Source organism: Perognathus longimembris, chromosome 14 (assembly GCF_023159225.1).
Source record: "Perognathus longimembris pacificus isolate PPM17 chromosome 14, ASM2315922v1, whole genome shotgun sequence".
NCBI classification, from domain to species: domain Eukaryota; kingdom Metazoa; phylum Chordata; class Mammalia; order Rodentia; family Heteromyidae; genus Perognathus; species Perognathus longimembris.
Window position 1 is genome coordinate 46,538,026 of NC_063174.1, and position 16,878 is coordinate 46,554,903.

The 16,878-nt window shown below is 38.8% G+C and overlaps 1 protein-coding gene across 1 annotated transcript in view; it reads left to right on the forward strand.

Annotated features, from left to right (window-relative positions):
* Tshr (thyroid stimulating hormone receptor) overlaps positions 1-16,878 on the forward strand; it is a 98,948-nt gene that overhangs the window by 69,803 nt on the left and 12,267 nt on the right. Inside the window, exons 8-9 of the mRNA XM_048362492.1 lie at positions 725-793; positions 9,305-9,382. Of these exons, the coding sequence (XP_048218449.1) occupies positions 725-793; positions 9,305-9,382 (147 nt within the window). The remainder of the gene's footprint in view (positions 1-724; positions 794-9,304; positions 9,383-16,878) is intronic.

Below are 16,878 nucleotides of genomic sequence, written 5' to 3' on the forward strand. Positions count from 1 at the left end.
CAATTATGTGTGCCTTATATGTCAGTTACTACATAAGGATGTATTGATGTTATTGTGTTTGAAAGGATATGAAATATTGTACTGAATGTTGGACGTGAGAAATCCTGAAAGATTATGAAAGTTATATTTGAAACAATGGAAGAAAAGCTGTTTGTAGGTCTAAGGTTTATAAATGGAGGTTTAGACTTAGTGAATTAGCCATCTATAGCATGATGTGAATTTGTTACATGGTATTCAGGTTGGGAGATAAGCATATTTTTCTCTACTTACAGAACCCAGATAAGTGGCTTGGACATAATTGTTGACTGACCTTATGATTCTTATCCAACATAACAGATTGGGAAATGTAACACTAGGCATCCATTGCCTAGAAAATCCAAAAGAGATATTTTTGAAATATCCAAAAAAAATAAAATAAAATAAGTCTGGTTATAAGAAAAGGTTTACTAGCACCTACGTCTGGAGAATTGTTGTTGAAGCTGTTAAATATCATCGTATGTTCCAAACAAAGTATGGTTTAAAGTTTTCTTATGGGGTACATATGATAGACCTTTGGAAATTTATGCAAATTGATATTGATAGAATTGATATTATTATTGAATTATGCAAATTGATATTTTAGAAATAAAGCCCAATCACTCAAAAAAAGACCAATACTACCTCTCACAAATCATTGACTCTCTCTCTCTCTCTCTCTCTCTCTCTCTCTCCTTGTTGATTGTAGGAAACTATATAACAATGGCTTTACTTCAATCCAAGGACATGCTTTCAATGGGACTAAGCTGGATGCTGTGTAAGTCAAGGGTAACCATGGCAACTGCTACCTTTCTCCACCCCACCCCTCTCAGGACCAGCCAGTGGGTTGGAATTCTACTGAGAGATATGTTCTATCAGAGGATCTATCTGCTCCAGAGCTAGTATGCTAAGACTAAAAATAATGCTAAGTAACTCGACTAGGGCCAGCTAAAGTAGTCATTCACATGAGCTCCAATTCTGAATTTCAAAACTTTTATCCTCAACAAAATGGAGAATTATGGGTACCTGTAGTTTTCTTGTAAGGATGTGTGTGTATGTGTATTCATTCACTATGTTCATGAGGTGAAATGGTATCTTCACACCTAAAGTTATGCAAAAAAAAAAAACCTGTTTTTTAGAAAAATGTCAGTTTATGTTTGATTCACTCAGAAATAGTTGAAAAGCCATATCCAAGTCTTTTCTAAAGAGAAGTAATACTCTAAACAGCCAAACGAGCAAAGAATAGCCTGTATCTCTTCTTATAACACCTCTTGAGTATTTCCTTAATAATCATGTATGCTTTTCAATATCATATGTTTTGTTTTCAAACTCACCTACTCACTTTTTATTGACTTGTTACTCTAAACAATTCATAGTTACTTTTTCTAGAAATGATCATTTAAAAATGTGAAGGCCTTCTAAATCTGTCACGTAGTGCAGTGCTTCTCAAACTCCACCGAGCATAGGAATCAACGGTGGATCTGGTTAAAATACAGATTCTGACTCTGCATGTTTGGTGTTTTCCCTGCTCTCAATGTCAGTACAGAATGGTCCACCTCTGGTCTCCAAAATGTGAGGAGATTTCCCTCCACCAACTCTTATCATTCAGGAAATTTGAAGGGCTTCAGGAGCTGTGCACTGGGAAACAATGAATGACGACCAAATACAAATTGCACACTACCACTGCAGAAGAATTCTACAGGCATCCTTCGGAAGTTCTAAGAAGATTTAACATTTCCTAACAGTGCTCTGAAATTAAACCTTTGGAGAGACTATGCAGAGAGAATGCCTTTCCTCCAGCTTTCTCCTCGGCTCCTATCATGGTCTCTGTGAGGGGCTTAGCCGATGGACTGACCAGGGATGTTAGTTCACTGGTCCCTCCTTCTGTCAGTTTAGGTCACTGGAGCTATCCCTTGAAAACTTTATATCCAGCATACCATTTTCAACATACTTTCTGGACATCTTTACATTAAATATTAAAATTATTTAGAAGAGTTCAACAAGCATAGGAAATATTTCTTAATTTTTATATCGAAATTAGGGGCCAGCAAGCTTTTCCTGGAAAGAGTCCCGATAGCAAATATTTCCGACTTTGTAGGGTGTCGACTGTGCTTACTCAGCTCTACTAACATGAAAGCAGCAATAGCAATAAATATGTAAGGAAATAAACATGTCTGTGCTTAAGTAAAGCCCGATTTACAAAAACAGATGGAAGGCCTGATTTGATTGGAGGCATGAAGGTATTCAGTGGGGATGGCTATTGTATGGGGAAATAGGTATCTATTGCTCTCAATTCCTGGTAAGGTTAAAAAGCATGGGATGAAGATGAGACATATATGGATAAAAATATGTCAGTGTTAGAAAGTTCACATCCAATCATAATGGAAAACAAATTTTTTTTTCATTCACTTTTGTGAATCCAACTAGAAACTGCTCCTGTTTTAGAACCATACTCTACTCTTCATCCTACCCTAGATTTCTCCTTCCTGGTTGATGGAAACTTGTTCCTAGATTTAAGCATGTCAGTGAAAATTATCGTATGAATCCAATATGCAATCAAATTGCTGATAAGGAGCCCCAACGCTGAAGGAAAGCAAAGATTGAGTTGTGGGTAAAGGAAAAAAAGATATCAAATGTCCATAATACTAATGAAATAATATACATTTGTGTTCTTAACATCGGATGGTTTCTTCTGTCCCAGTGTTCACTGAGATTTCAAATAAAGGTAAACACATCCACTTTAGATAATTACCCCCAAAAGGATTCAAGGATTGAGTAGTACACATTAGCAATTTCGCTACAACTGTGTTCAGATACCTCTGAATTTTCGCTTAAATAATTTGTCATCCAAAAGAGCAATCATTTGCCTCATGCCAATTTACTGAAATTAGCAAGTTTGACCTCAATTACACCGCCTTTTTTTTGTTGCTGTCGTATAACTGAATAATACTCCCACAGCCACACTGAACAAATTTCACACTACTTCAAGCCCCAGTGCCTCAGAAGCAGTTGGGTAATTAGAAGTTTGTGAGAATCCTGTCAGATGTGCAAAAGCGCAGCCTCTTGTGATTACCCGTGGAGCCAAGCACATTGTCATCACTCAAGTGTGAAGTTAGCAATAATACAAGCATGCTTGCTCAACAGATGTTGCACTGCGTTCAGTCACAAGTGAAGTCATGTGTTCATTCCTTGGAATCTCGTTTCCATCATTCCTTTACTCATCCTGCTTGGAAGTAAATTATTTCTCACAGTCTGCTTCTCTGGAAGTTTTGGTAGTCAAGTTCTAGTAACTAGCTACTATCTGTCTGTCAGTAAACACTTGAGCAGGCAAAACAAAATGCCATTTTGACATGCCAAGATACTAATCATTATAAACAGGAAAGTCAACACAAAGAATGTGCTAATTAGCCTCACACATTAGCTGATTAGAAGTAAAACAGCACAGCCTGGAGCACTGGAGAAAGATGACGATAGAGAAGATTATAGGATTAAGTGGGCTAGTATTTCTCCTGGGGTAAGTATTTGAACAGCTTGTAGGATATACTCCAAGGTTGGATGTTTCGCCTCTGTCTACTGAAATCTTGAGCACTTTCTCACCTGTTCCTGTTTATAAACAAGTGTCCTGAATTCTGCAACCAGCAGGACTTTCACACAGCAATCTGGCTTGTCTTTAGGCAAATATAAGAGCTGGGCAAGGGATCTCTGTAATTTTTTTGAATAACAAGAGCTATGGAAGAGAAACACAGTCTCCCATGGAAGTGTTCCCATGTGAGGCTCACAACACCAACAGGTGCCAATCCATGCTTTCTCTAAAGCGATTGTGGGGATGTGGGCTGAAATTCTGTCTTAGAGATGTTATAGCCTTCAAGTACCCAGAGAACAAAGCTCAGTGCATCCGCTGATTTCCTCACCATAGACTCAAGACTGATGCCTTTTGAGTGGCTAGAATTATCGGGAGGAGCCACAAACGCACTGTGAAATAGAAGCTCAAATTAGGTCAGGGTTTCTTAAGCCCTTGTGTGGAAAATCTGACATCTTTTTATCCAGGAAGAATACCGTTGCTTTCCAGAGGTTCTGAAACATGCTTCAAGCGCCCCCACCCCTGCCCAAACATTCATGCACTTCTGAACATTTTACTTTTGAAAGAAATAATCAGATCGTTTTTTCCATAAGTCCTTCTCCCTGTTTACATTTAGAAATCACAACTTTTAAGAAATTTCTCACTTCCTGTTGCAAGCATTTCTTTTTTTTTTTTTTTTTTTTTTTTTTTGCCAGTCCTAGGCCGTGAACTCAGGGCCTGAGCACTGTCCCTGGCTTCTTTTTTGCTCAAGGCTAGCACTCTGCCACTTGAGCCACAGCGCCACTTCTGGCCATTTTCTATATATGTGGTGCTGAGGAATCGAACCCAGGGCCTCATGTATATGAGGCAAGCACTCTTGCCATTAGGTCATATTCCCAGCCCCTGTTGCAAGCATTTCTATGTTGCTTTAAGTTTTTTACATTCGCCTTCTCCTTGCAAGGGCTAATTTCTCTTCCTCCTATAAAATAATTATTGTCTAGAGTACATTCTCATTTAGCATGCCAAGATTTGTGATTAATTTACCCAAGCCAGTCTACAGAATATGGACAACAGGAATCAGAATAGGTCATAGGCTTGATTCTGATGTGTCCTAAAATGTTATACAATAATGGGGCCAATAAGTGCTTTCTTCCTGGTTATTAATGCTTTTGCATCTATATTTCCTCACCCTGCTCCCTAAACTTCAGATGGAAAGCAGAAGGAATTTGAAGGCAAAATTAAAAGCTTAATGAGAAAGCCCTCAGCACTGTAAGCAGTACTGCAAGAGAATCATGAGTTTGAGGTCAGCCTGTGGGCTACCCAGAGAGTTCCAGGCCAGCCTGGAATACATAGGAAGATCCTATTCCAAAACAAAAGCTCAGGCCTGTAATCATAGCTACTCAGGAGGCTAAGATATGTGGATCCCAGATGGAAGTCAGTCCAAGCAGAAAAGTGAGACTTTTATCTCCAAACAACCACCAAAAACTAGAAGGAGAAGGTATGGCACAAGTGGTAGAGCAGCAGCTTTGAGAAAAAAAAATTCTAAGGAACAGCATCCAGGCCTAGTACTATGCAAGCCCCAGTACTGCAAAAATAAGGAAGGAAGGAAGGAAGGAAGGAAGGAAGGAAGGAAGGAAGGAAGGAAGGAAGGAAGGAAGGAACGAAGGAACGAAGGAAGGAAGGAAGGAAGGAACGAACGAACGAACGAAGGAACGAAGGAAGGAACGAACGAATGAAGGAACGAAGGAAGGAAGGAAGGAAGGAAAAACAGCAAACAAAAGGACATGCAAAAAGCAGAGTGACAGTTGGGTTTTTAAGCACCTAATTATCTCTAAGAGACTGTACCCAAATAATTATTGGCTTTAGCAAACACCGCCTCCTGCAAGGCCAGTTCATCTGCGTTCACGCTGGCTGCACCTCCTCTGCAACCCGGGGCTGTCTTCCCTCCTCTGCTCTGGCTGCCTTCCTCAATTTGAAGTCTTCTGCAGTTTCTGGTAAGCTGCTCTGCTTATCAACCAGTCTCATCCTCAAGGGTGTATTAAATATCAGATGAAAACACTACAGAGTTGGACAAGCAATAATTTAGTGTTTCAGTTATTTCTCATAATTACAGCAAGCCGATTTTCACTCCCAGCAGTCAGAGATGAAGAGGAAAATTTGCTGAGCTCACCGGTTCTTACTTGATTTTCAACAGTCTGGGAACAGAATGTGATCTGCAAGCTGCATTGTCCAAAAGAAAAAGTCTCAACCCAGTGCTGCCCTTATGCTGAACTCAGTTGTCTTTTCTTTCTTTCTTTTTTTTTTTTTTAATTCCTACTATTAAAGATGGTCTCTCCAGATGTTTTCTCCAAAATGGCTCTTTCCCACTCTAGCAGCCATTAACCAAAGAATCTTCATGGACATAATAAGTTGAAGGAATCAATCTATGATCAAATGGAGTAATCCACTGGGAAAGCAAAGATTTGTTACTTTAGCATCTTAGTTCGATCTTTGGGGGAAATATATATATATACATGTATATATGTATTCATATACATATATACATGTATATATATACATGTATATATATATATACATGTATATATATTCTTTTCATTCTCTTCATGTCAAACTTAACAATGCCCTATTCATTTCCCCCCTAGAGGCCATTATGAAAAGTCTTGGTCTTTCGTGTTAGACCCTTTAAGAAGTGAGGCATTGGGGGAGGAAGTTAGGTCTTTGAGGATGTGACTTTGAAGGAGCTATCAGTAATCTAGTCCCTTCCTCCTCCTCTTTCATTGGCTTCCTAGTCACCATGATATAATCATATCCCTGCACCACTTGTTTCTGCCATGGTGTACCGCCTTGCTTCTGCTATGACATGCCTTGACATTTCATGTAAGCTCCAATAGCAATGACACAAAACCACCATGAAGAGAAGTCACCAGAAGTGTGATCCCAAATGAACCTTTTCCTTATTTTTAAGCTGCTTGTCTCAGGAACTGATTGTAGTAATGGAAAAACTAACATATCCTGGAAGCTGGGCCATCCCTTTGTAAGCCAGCTGCCTCAACAATCACTGTCATCAGGAAAGTCAATTTGCCAAATTATATTGCCATGTTATATGCTAAGTGTTCTATTCTTTTATTCTCTTATTATTTTATCTTTAAAGCAATCATATGTGTCACACTCAGAGCTTAGCATGTCCATCTCACTACTCCAAGGAAAAATTCTTTCGTTTATTTGTTCATTGACAATTCTCATCCAAAAATGGCTATGTGGGGACATTGAATTTGGCACTGGGTATAGAGCAATGACTAAGGCATAGAAGTTGCATTGTGATTAGGAAGGAAGATAATACCCAAGCAAACAATTAAGAAGTTACAGATTTTTATAATGCCACGAAGGCAATAAAGAGTTTAAAGTTAGAAAGTAAACTGGTGGTGGCTACTTTTGATTAAGTATTCTCCATCTTTTTTGTTGTTGGTGGTGGTGGTCGTGGGGCTTAAACCTTGGACCTGGGCACAGTCCCTGAGCCGTTCAGCTCAAGGCTAGTGCTCTACCACTTTGAGCTACAGCACCACTTCTGGTTTTCTGATGGTTAATTGGAGATAAGAGTCTCAGGGACCTTCCTGCACCAGCTGGCTTTGAACCATAATCCTCAGATCTCAGCTTCCTGAGTAGCTAGGATCACAGGTGTGAGCCACCGGCACCCAGCGCCATCTATTTTTTTTTTTAATGGAAGACTCAAAAATATATACCAATTCATAAGATCCATTGTGTGGAGTCCCAGCACTTGTTATTCATTTGGTTATTCCCCATAGTCCCCAAAAGAGGATGATCGGTAAAACTCTTCTTACCTTGTGTTGCTTAAAAAATCCCTGCTGTGGCCTGGTGGCTTGGCTTTTGTCAAGAAAAGGAGGAACTGCTTTGTGATAGGAAGGATTTTTGATGAAAGGTTTTTGCCTTAAACTAATTTCTTCTCAAGATTGAATTAAGACACACCCAAGACTGTTCAAGAAATAGCAAAAGGCGCAAGGATTTTTTGAGATGACTTGTACACTACTAATTTTATTTCAAAATCATCTTATGTAAATACACTGTACCCTATTCATACTAGCCAATCACAAACAGGTTGTGAACTTGAGCTCAACCAGTCTGAGCAAAGGGGCAGGGCCTGTTGCATTAGGAATGAATAGGGGCAGCTTGCTTACCTTGAGTGCTTGCTTGCCAGAACTCTGGCTGATGTGTCACCCTTCTGCAGAAGTAAATTTTGCTTTGTTGAGTCAAAACAAAACAAAACAAAATCTCTTCTTACACACACTGCTCCAGTAATGTGGGTCCAATTAACCAGAGCAAGTTTCACTGTGAGGGCTCTGGAGAAAGAATCCCTCTGATTGAAAGTCCTCATGTAGCACCACTATTATTAGCCAGCATCCTTAGGAAAATTTCATCTTCAAGATCAAACCCTATCACTGAAACAAGAAAAGCATTATTCTTAACAAGACATCCTAAGGGTTTCCATTGTACTTATTTTGCAAACCAAAGCCACTCACTAGACCTTAAACTGGCTAGGCTAAGCTGTAAGTTATTTTAAATGCAGGAATTTGAGATAATTTATAACAAAGGGAAAGAAAGATAGATCGATAGATAGATAGATACCTTTTAGATAATTTTGTTCTATAAGAAAAAAATTGTTGGGGGGGGGGAAGGTCACATACTAAATCTTTGGAAGCTTTTATTCAATTGGAGGAAATTTAGGTTTTAAAATTTAAGTCATTTTGTAACTAAAATTGCTTTAAAAAAATGTGCTCTTCAAATGCCTAGTGTGTTTTCCACATGGAAAAATGTGCACCTCAAACTCCTGTCATTCAACATATATGTTTGTAATCTTGTGTCTGAACCCATTCCTTCACCTCACCCCAAAAAGTATTATTCAATACAAGACCTGCCATTCAATTAAATTTGAATTTGAAATAAATAACATGACTTTCAATATAAAAATGTCTCTAAAATTACAAGAGGAACACTTAAAGAAATCATTCATTGTTCAATTTTTTGGGGGCGGGGGGCGGGTGCAGGGCCTGAGCACTGTCCCTGGCTTCTTTTTGCTCAAGGCTAGCACTCTACCACTTGAGCTATAGCACCACTGTCAGCTTTTTCTGTTGATGTGGTGCTGAGGAATCGAACTCAGAGCTTCATGTATGTGGGGCAAGCACGCTACTACGAGGCCATATTCCCAGCCCATCCTGTGTTTTTATTTGCAGAATTTGGCAACCTTTCCTCAAAGATCTGAGTCTCTGACCATCTCTATCACCACTCGCTATTTTTCTTCTTGACTTAAACTCTGTCTTCAAAACTAAATAGATTGGCATAATGCTTGATACCGAGAAACAACATTTAATTCAATTGGTATTGAACAGGAAAAGTGCTAGCAGCACAATTGCCACATGCAAGGGAACAGGAAATCGAAGCAACACTGATGAAATTTAGATATGCAAACTAGACTGTGAACATACTCATCCTCAAAGATTACTGTCATGATGAATGCATATCAGCCTTGTACAAATGAAACATGGAATGCATAGAGTGGTACACCTTAAAGAAAAAGTGTCTTCTAAATTCTCAAAAGCCAGTTAATAGCTTGGGAGACCATGATCACTTTTTATTTGGATATTTATGCTAATTTGGTACGATTGCTTAAGTTCACCTAATCCATCTCCTTTTTCTCTCCTTCACTCTCTTGTCTAGCTACCTGAACAAGAATAAATACCTGACAGTTATTGACAGAGATGCATTTGGAGGCGTATACAGTGGACCAACCTTGCTGTAAGTAAGACAAACAAAAGACTATTTTAGCTTTTCTGGAATAGAAAGAGACATGAAGAAAACCAGATGTTCAAAAGTGGAGAAAAGCTACTGTCTGGGGGCTGGGATTATGGCCTAGTGGCAAGAGTGCTTGCCTCATATACATGAAGCCCTGGGTTCAATTCCCCAGTACCACATATGTAGAAAAATAGCCAGAAGTGGCGCTGTGGCTCAAGTGGCAGAGTGCTAGCCTTGAGCAACAAGAAGCCAGGGACAGTGCTCAGGCGCGGAGTCCAAGCCCTACGACTGGCAAAAAAAAAAAAAAAAAGCTACTGTCTGCAATAAACACTTCTGACTATATCTTCTGACTTGATCTATAATCTACCTATTGAAAGAAAATCCTTGTTGAGGCTCAGGGGGCCCTGTGCCTGGTAGGCTACCCAGATGCTTGGATAGGTAGCTCAAAGAGGTTGTCTTCATGGAGACACTACTTCTTAGAACTTAGGTGAAAGGTACTCTAGATTTTGCAGAGAAAATATATTTGAATGTGTTAAAGATTAATATTAATGGTAGTTTGATTCACAAGTGGAAGAACTGGCAATCACTAGGGTAGATGGGACATAAACATTTTTTAATTGCTGAAAAGGTGCCTGTTTCTACATTTGCTCTGATTTTCACCACCATGTGACATCAGTGAATACGTGTCATCAATTCTGTTTCCTTCAAGCTTGTCATTTTCATTTTCTCCATCCTCTTGATTTTAGCCTAGTTTAGAATCTCATCATTGAGAATCTAGTCTAGTCCTGGCCAAAAATGGAACATAGTACCTAAAAGATTTTTTTTAAATCCTCTAGGTCCAAACAGAAATGATATTTTTTCTCATGTCAGCACTGGGGCTTAAACTCTGGGCCTCTCACTCCATTTTCTTGCTCATTGGTGCTCTACCACTTGAGCAATACCTCCAGTATGGTACTTTGCTAGTTATTTTTGGAGATGGAATTTCCCCCAACTTTTCTCCCTGGGCTGGCTCCAAACCTCAATCCCCTGGATTCTCCTGAGTAGCTAGGATTGTAGGTTTAAGGTACTGACACTTGGCTTTGTTTTTAGAAATAAGAGCAAATTAAATGTTATGAATGTGTGCACAGATGACCACTGACCACCATTGTCTGGATGGAAGCATCATAGAAAACAGGGGAGGGTCTCCAGACTACTGTACTGAGGGTCTACAGCACTACTGTAATGCTAGCTACTCAGGATGCTGAGATCTGAAGATCACAGCTCAAAGCCAGCCCAGGGAAGGATAGTCTATGACACCCCTATCTCCAATTAAACACCAAAAAAGCTGAAAGTAGAGCTGTGGATCAAATAGTAGAGCACTAGCCTTGCCACAAAAGCCCAGGGAAGTAATAAGACCATGGAGCTAAGAATATGGCCTAGTGGCAAGAGTGCTTGTCTCCCATACATGAAGCCATGGGTTCGATTTCTCAGCACCACATATATAGAAAACGGCCAGAAGTGGCGCTGTGGCTCAAGTGGCAGAGTGCTAGCCTTGAGCAAAAAGAAGCCAGGGACAGTGCTCAGGCCCTGAGTCCAAGGCCCAGGACAAAAAAAAAAAAAAAAAAGAAAAAAGAAAAAAAGAAAGGAAGGAAGGAAGAAAGTAATAAGACCCTGAGCTCAAGACCTAGGACTTGCATTTTAAAAAAAAAAAAAAGCTTCTGTTTACTAATGACCTGTGATATTTAATTCTTGTCTTGAACCCTTGTTAAAATTTTTCACATTTTCTTACATATATTTAAACCTAAAGATCTTAGAACAAATGGACTGTGTCTTACAGTTTTGAAATCCACTCACTTCAAAAGAAGTAAGCATGTGATGCATTGTAACTGAATATTCAACAGTGATGGTTTGACTGCCATTGGTTGTAGAAGCTAAAGGAAATCTGAAGGTCCATCTACAGTAAAAAGAATTAGATGCCATACATATTTATTTATTTGTTTGTTTATTTTTATTTATTTATTTTTTTGCCAGTCCTGGGCCTTGGACTCAGGGTCTGAGCACTGTCCCTGGCTTCTTCCCGCTCAAGGCTAGCACTCTGCCACTTGAGCCACAGCGCTATTTCTGGCCATTTTCTATATATGTGGTGCTGGGGAATCGAACCCAGGGCTTCATGTATACAAGACAAGCACTCTTGCCACTAGGCCATATTCCCAGCCCTATTTTTGTCTTAAGTTATATGTGCATATATACATATACATATAAAAGGCTATATATACATATAAAATGATACATTCATCTCTAACAGCCAACAAAAACAGTAAAATACCACTAAGCAACTGTACAAAACTATCTTAAGTCAACATGTCAATTCATGTGTACAATGCACATGAATCAGCATCACTCTTCCCATTATTCTCCCCCTACACTTACTGAATTTTTATCAAGATATTCAATCTCATTTTCCATTTTTATAATTTCTATTTTTTAATACATTGTTTTCTTTTCATTTTGTTTTGAAAGAGGAGCTCTTGTTGTTTATAATACCAGAGAAGAACATACTGAAATTCAATGCCTTCCAGAATAATCACCGTCCTCCAAATTCTAATTATGTAACTCCCTTTAATAGCATTTCGCATACTGATGAAAATTACCATAACAGTCCCAATTACTATTACAAGTACCTGTTAAGAAGTAGGAATCTTTGTGATAACATCCTTGAGTTCATATTACTTGTATCAACAAAAATAAACTTTCATAATAAACAAATAGCTATTAATGGACCATATTAGACATTTGAAAATCCACAGGCAACATTCATTAGATAAAATAGGTCTTTGGTTTATGTTGTTTCTTTATGATCACTAAAAGATTACATTGAATATGGCTGAAAATGTGTGGCAAATCTCTTCCCAGTGTGACTATAGTCTCCAGTACTATGAGTACATAATTTTCTATGTGGACCCTGGGCACAATTGTGTTTTATTAAGGCATAATTTACATATACTGACAAACACAGGTTTTAATTTTTTGTTCGCAGCACTGGGGTGAAATTTCGGGTTTTGTACTTGCTAGGCAACCAGTTATGCCATACTTCCAATACTTTCATTGTTGCTTTTTCTTTTCTTATTTTTAGTTTATATTACAGCAAGGGTCTCAAAATAACTTTGCCCAAGCAGGCCTTGGGCCACAGTTCTACCACCTCCATGTCCTGAATTGCTAACATTACAAGCACACACCACTGATTGTAGAGTTTAATTATTCTACCCTGATTAAGCCTTAGATTATTTTTATTACCCAGAAACTCCCCTCATACCTAACCTTCCTATAAAAAATTACATATCTTCAAATATTTCTAGAATAAAAATCTAGGAGCAAACTTGTCAAGTCATAGGACAGATGTTAAACTCATAGGAAATATAAAACTATTTTCTAAGTTGATGGTCATAAGGGCTTTATACTGGCCAACCCTTCTTATTCAGTTTCTCTATCTCTCTTCCCTTTCCCACTCTCCCTCTCTTTCCTTTTCCTTCCATCTTTCCCATCTCCTCTCTTTCTATGCTAGAGAACCAACCCAGAGCCTGCACTTGCTAGGCAATTGATTACCGCTGAACTACATTCCTATACCTTGATGTTTCTCATTTGTTTTATTGTTGTCCTTGTTGTTTCTTGTGTCTCACTATTTAACTCACACTGGCTTTGAATGCACGATGTTGCCCAAGGTGGCTTTGAACTCATGATACTACTGCTTCTGCCTCCAGAGGGCTGAGATGTACACTAGAACACCTATCTTTCTGAGCTAGCCTTTCCAATCCTTTATTCATTTTTCTGTTGAGTTTCTGTCTCATTATTAAGTTGTAATCCTATCATTGAGGCCTAAACAAAGTCATTTGGGGTCTAAACTCCAATTCTCTGCCTTCTCTAGCTTACATTTCTTTCCTTGTCTGCTCTTTCCCGAGGAGATGTGACTAATCTACAACAAGCAAGGATCTGGGTCACATTTATGCATTTGCCACAGGCATCTGACTGAGTGCCTACTGAACTCCATGAAAGTTATGAATACGAACTGTCTCTGTCTTACAGAGATTACAGTCCAATTTTGAAAACACACAAATAAGTAACTATAGCATAATATAAGAAGAAACCAGGAGAAAAGATATTTAGGAAATCATGGTTGCTGGTACCAAATGCCTTATTTAACAGGCTGGTATTTGAGACGGGCTTCAAGTGAAGGACCTAGGTACAGAGATAAGTGGCAAAGAACGAAAGCAAGTCTTTGGAAGAAAAATAAATACAACTTGGACCAAAAATTAGTGTTTAAAAGATGTGTTGAAATCATGTGAAACCTAATCTGATGGGAAAGGATGGTTCAGTGTGGGGTTGTCAGGGAACTATTAGTATCAGTGGCCTAACTCTTTCCAGGGTGGCCCTCTTCAACTCATCCTTGCACATCTATCCTATGTCTCGCTCTGCTCATCCTCAGTCCTGACGTGAATAGCTCTGGGTGCCTCAACTAGTACTGCTTTTCCAGTCTACTTGGTAGGGACTGGAGCTCCCTCAGAGTAGAGGAATCAAACCCCGAAGACTAAACTAGCCTGCAACATAAATATATATATATATATATATGTATATACTTGCTAATTATGTTCATAATTATCTGGAGTCATTTTATCTGCAAATCCCCATTTTGATATTTTATTATTAAGAGAATCATCTCTCTAGGATTTATTTCTTGGAAAGATAAGGTGAATAAGTTTCTCAGCAATCTACCTTTCAGAGAACGTCTACTAGGCTCTGTGCTAACCATTTTTTACACAAATTTTATTTCATCTTTTCAACTCCACAGGATTTTGGCCTCTCTAAAATGATGAGAACATCCTCTCATAGTTTTTGGTGATGTTACAGTATGTATCAATCACTTGTGTGATGAAAGAAGAGAATTGAGACTGCAGAGGACTCTATAGTAAAGGCAAAAACTAAGAGTGCTCTATTCTCTACTGTTTACCATGATTTTATAACTAACTAGAAGATTCTGGCATTTGGCTAACTGATGGGAAGGATAAGTCACTCAGGGATTAAATTTGTCAGCAAATAACTCACACACACACACACACACACACACACACACACAAGGAGGTCTCAGTGTTTAATTAGGCACACCATTATTCCCACATAAAGATCGACAAGCACTCATTTCTTTGTCTATTCTGGGAGGTTTGCTCCTAGAACAGTAGAGGGAAATACCAAGTTTGCATTCTGACACATTACCTCTGATAAGTCACCGAAATCCATTTTGTTGATTATGTTCTACATCTAGGTCTAAAATACATCAGCTCCTTAAAGGAAAATGGGTGTCTTCATTTCTCATGGGTAGCATTGAGCCTGATTCTTTGCCATTATGTCGGTGATCATTTTGTGTGAACAGAATATGAGAGGGGGAGGGGGAAGCGCAGCGGGGACTGTCATGCCTTGTGTTTCAGCATCTCACTATTGACATTTCTTCTTGTCCCCAGGTAATGAAAGACTAACCTTCCTCAATTACGTATGAGTTCAGTTTTCCATTACAGGATCCATTATGCTGAAATGGAAAAATCCATGAGTTTTCATGGGTTACAGGTGCTGTAGGCTTTTCAATAATATAACTGTACAAATTCAAGAGGGAGAAAACTCATTCATCTAGGAATGAATTCTGAGCTACAGAAAAAAAAATTTATTTGAACACATACTGAGAGATTAGTAATTTATGATTATCTGAATCTTCAGGCAAGCATTTTGCTATTGATAAGTCATTTTCTGAGCTTTAGCTATAGGCTGGCTTCTTAAGGCAGTTTAGTACCCTGACCCTATTTAGTAGTGGGTGTAATTGGGTTATGCAATAAATGAGATATATAAGGCACCTGAAGTCATCTGTCCATAAAAGCAGAATTAGGATGAAAAGTCTGCACTAATTCAGAAATGCAATCTCTTTATAGCATAGCAGATCAGCCTTCATATATGAATATTCATGCACTCCATGGCAGATGCACTAACATACTTCCAGTGCATACTTCCAGAGTAAGTTAGTTGCTCCCTTCACCTAGAAGGCTCTTCCCCCAGATACCCAAGGACTAGTACTTTATCTCTTTCAGCTTTTTCCTTGAGTACAAGCTGCCCACTGAGGTCCTCTCTAAATGCCCTACTTAAATAGCTAAGCTGTTCACCACTCTTCCTCCTACTTCCTTGCCTTTGTTTTCTTCCATGAAAAAATATCAGCATTCGATAATCTGGATATTTACTTACTTGATTACTCTGCCTCTGTCCATCAGTATATACATGCAATAGAAAGAGTGATTGCTTTCTCTCCTTTATGTTTTCACTCTCCATGACTGAACAATGCATGAATCCATTGTAGAAAATCCACTAGGCATTTGGTGGGTGGTAAATAACTTCAAACCAAATGTCTTGGCATTAAAGTTAGAATCAGAACACTTCTTTCCTTGGGATTTTCTGAAAATGAGCAGATATAGTAGGTCAGCAATATAGATGAACAAAGACCTTCCTTATGGGAGAAAACTAAAGAAACTTATTTGTGGCTACCAAGAGCTTTGAAGTATCTTCAAGCAGAATATTTTAATTTGAAAACACAGTACTTATTGCCTTCTACATAGAAGCATTCCCAATGCCAAAATCATGAACTTAGAGCAGATGTCTCTCTTCTTTACCATTGCTTTTGAGAGCTTGTCCCTTCTATACACCTTAACCATTCTCAACTTGCCCTCATAGGGCCGTTAGACACCTTTTGTTGTTGTTATTATCTATGAACTGTTTGGTCTGGCTCAGTTATTCAACCAGTATTTGTTTTAAGCTCCTGTTGCTGCGCGCCAGTAGCTCATTCTTGTAATCTTAGCTACTCAGAAGGCTGAGCTCTGAGCATCATGGTTCAGAGCTAACCCAGGCAGGAAAATCCATGAGACTCATATCTCTAACTATCAAGCCAAAAAGTCCAGAAACGGAGCTGTGGCTCAACTAGTAGAATGCTAGCTTTGAGCAAAAAAAAGCTCAGGGACAGAGCCCAGGCCCTGAGTTAATTACGATGCATTGAATCTAAGTTTTTATTTCTTTTTATCTCTTCAGAGGTGAGAAAATAATTTTAATAGGCATAAATCCACAAGTGCAAAGAGGACATGTAAGGGCTTGTTCATTGTCTGGAAAGCTACAGAACCCTTAAAGAAAAAAGTAGAAGACAAGGAAAGTGAAATAGAGAACTTGAAGAGAGCACTTGGTCTGAAGTGCCTGTCTTGCCCTTCACAGAACCTTTGATACAGGATTGAGAGGTGATGTATATTTCCTATGGCAAGAATGAGGCACAGTGCTAAAAACAGGAGGATTCACTAAGGGGTTATAGCTGGAAAAGTTAACCCTATATTTCATTCATGCAAAATGCCAGTCTTCAACTATCTCCCCACTAGGGGTTCAAGTCTCTTTTCTGAAGAAGTTGGAAAACTCTAAAGCAAATAATCCCATAATTTAATCTAGTAGAGTCC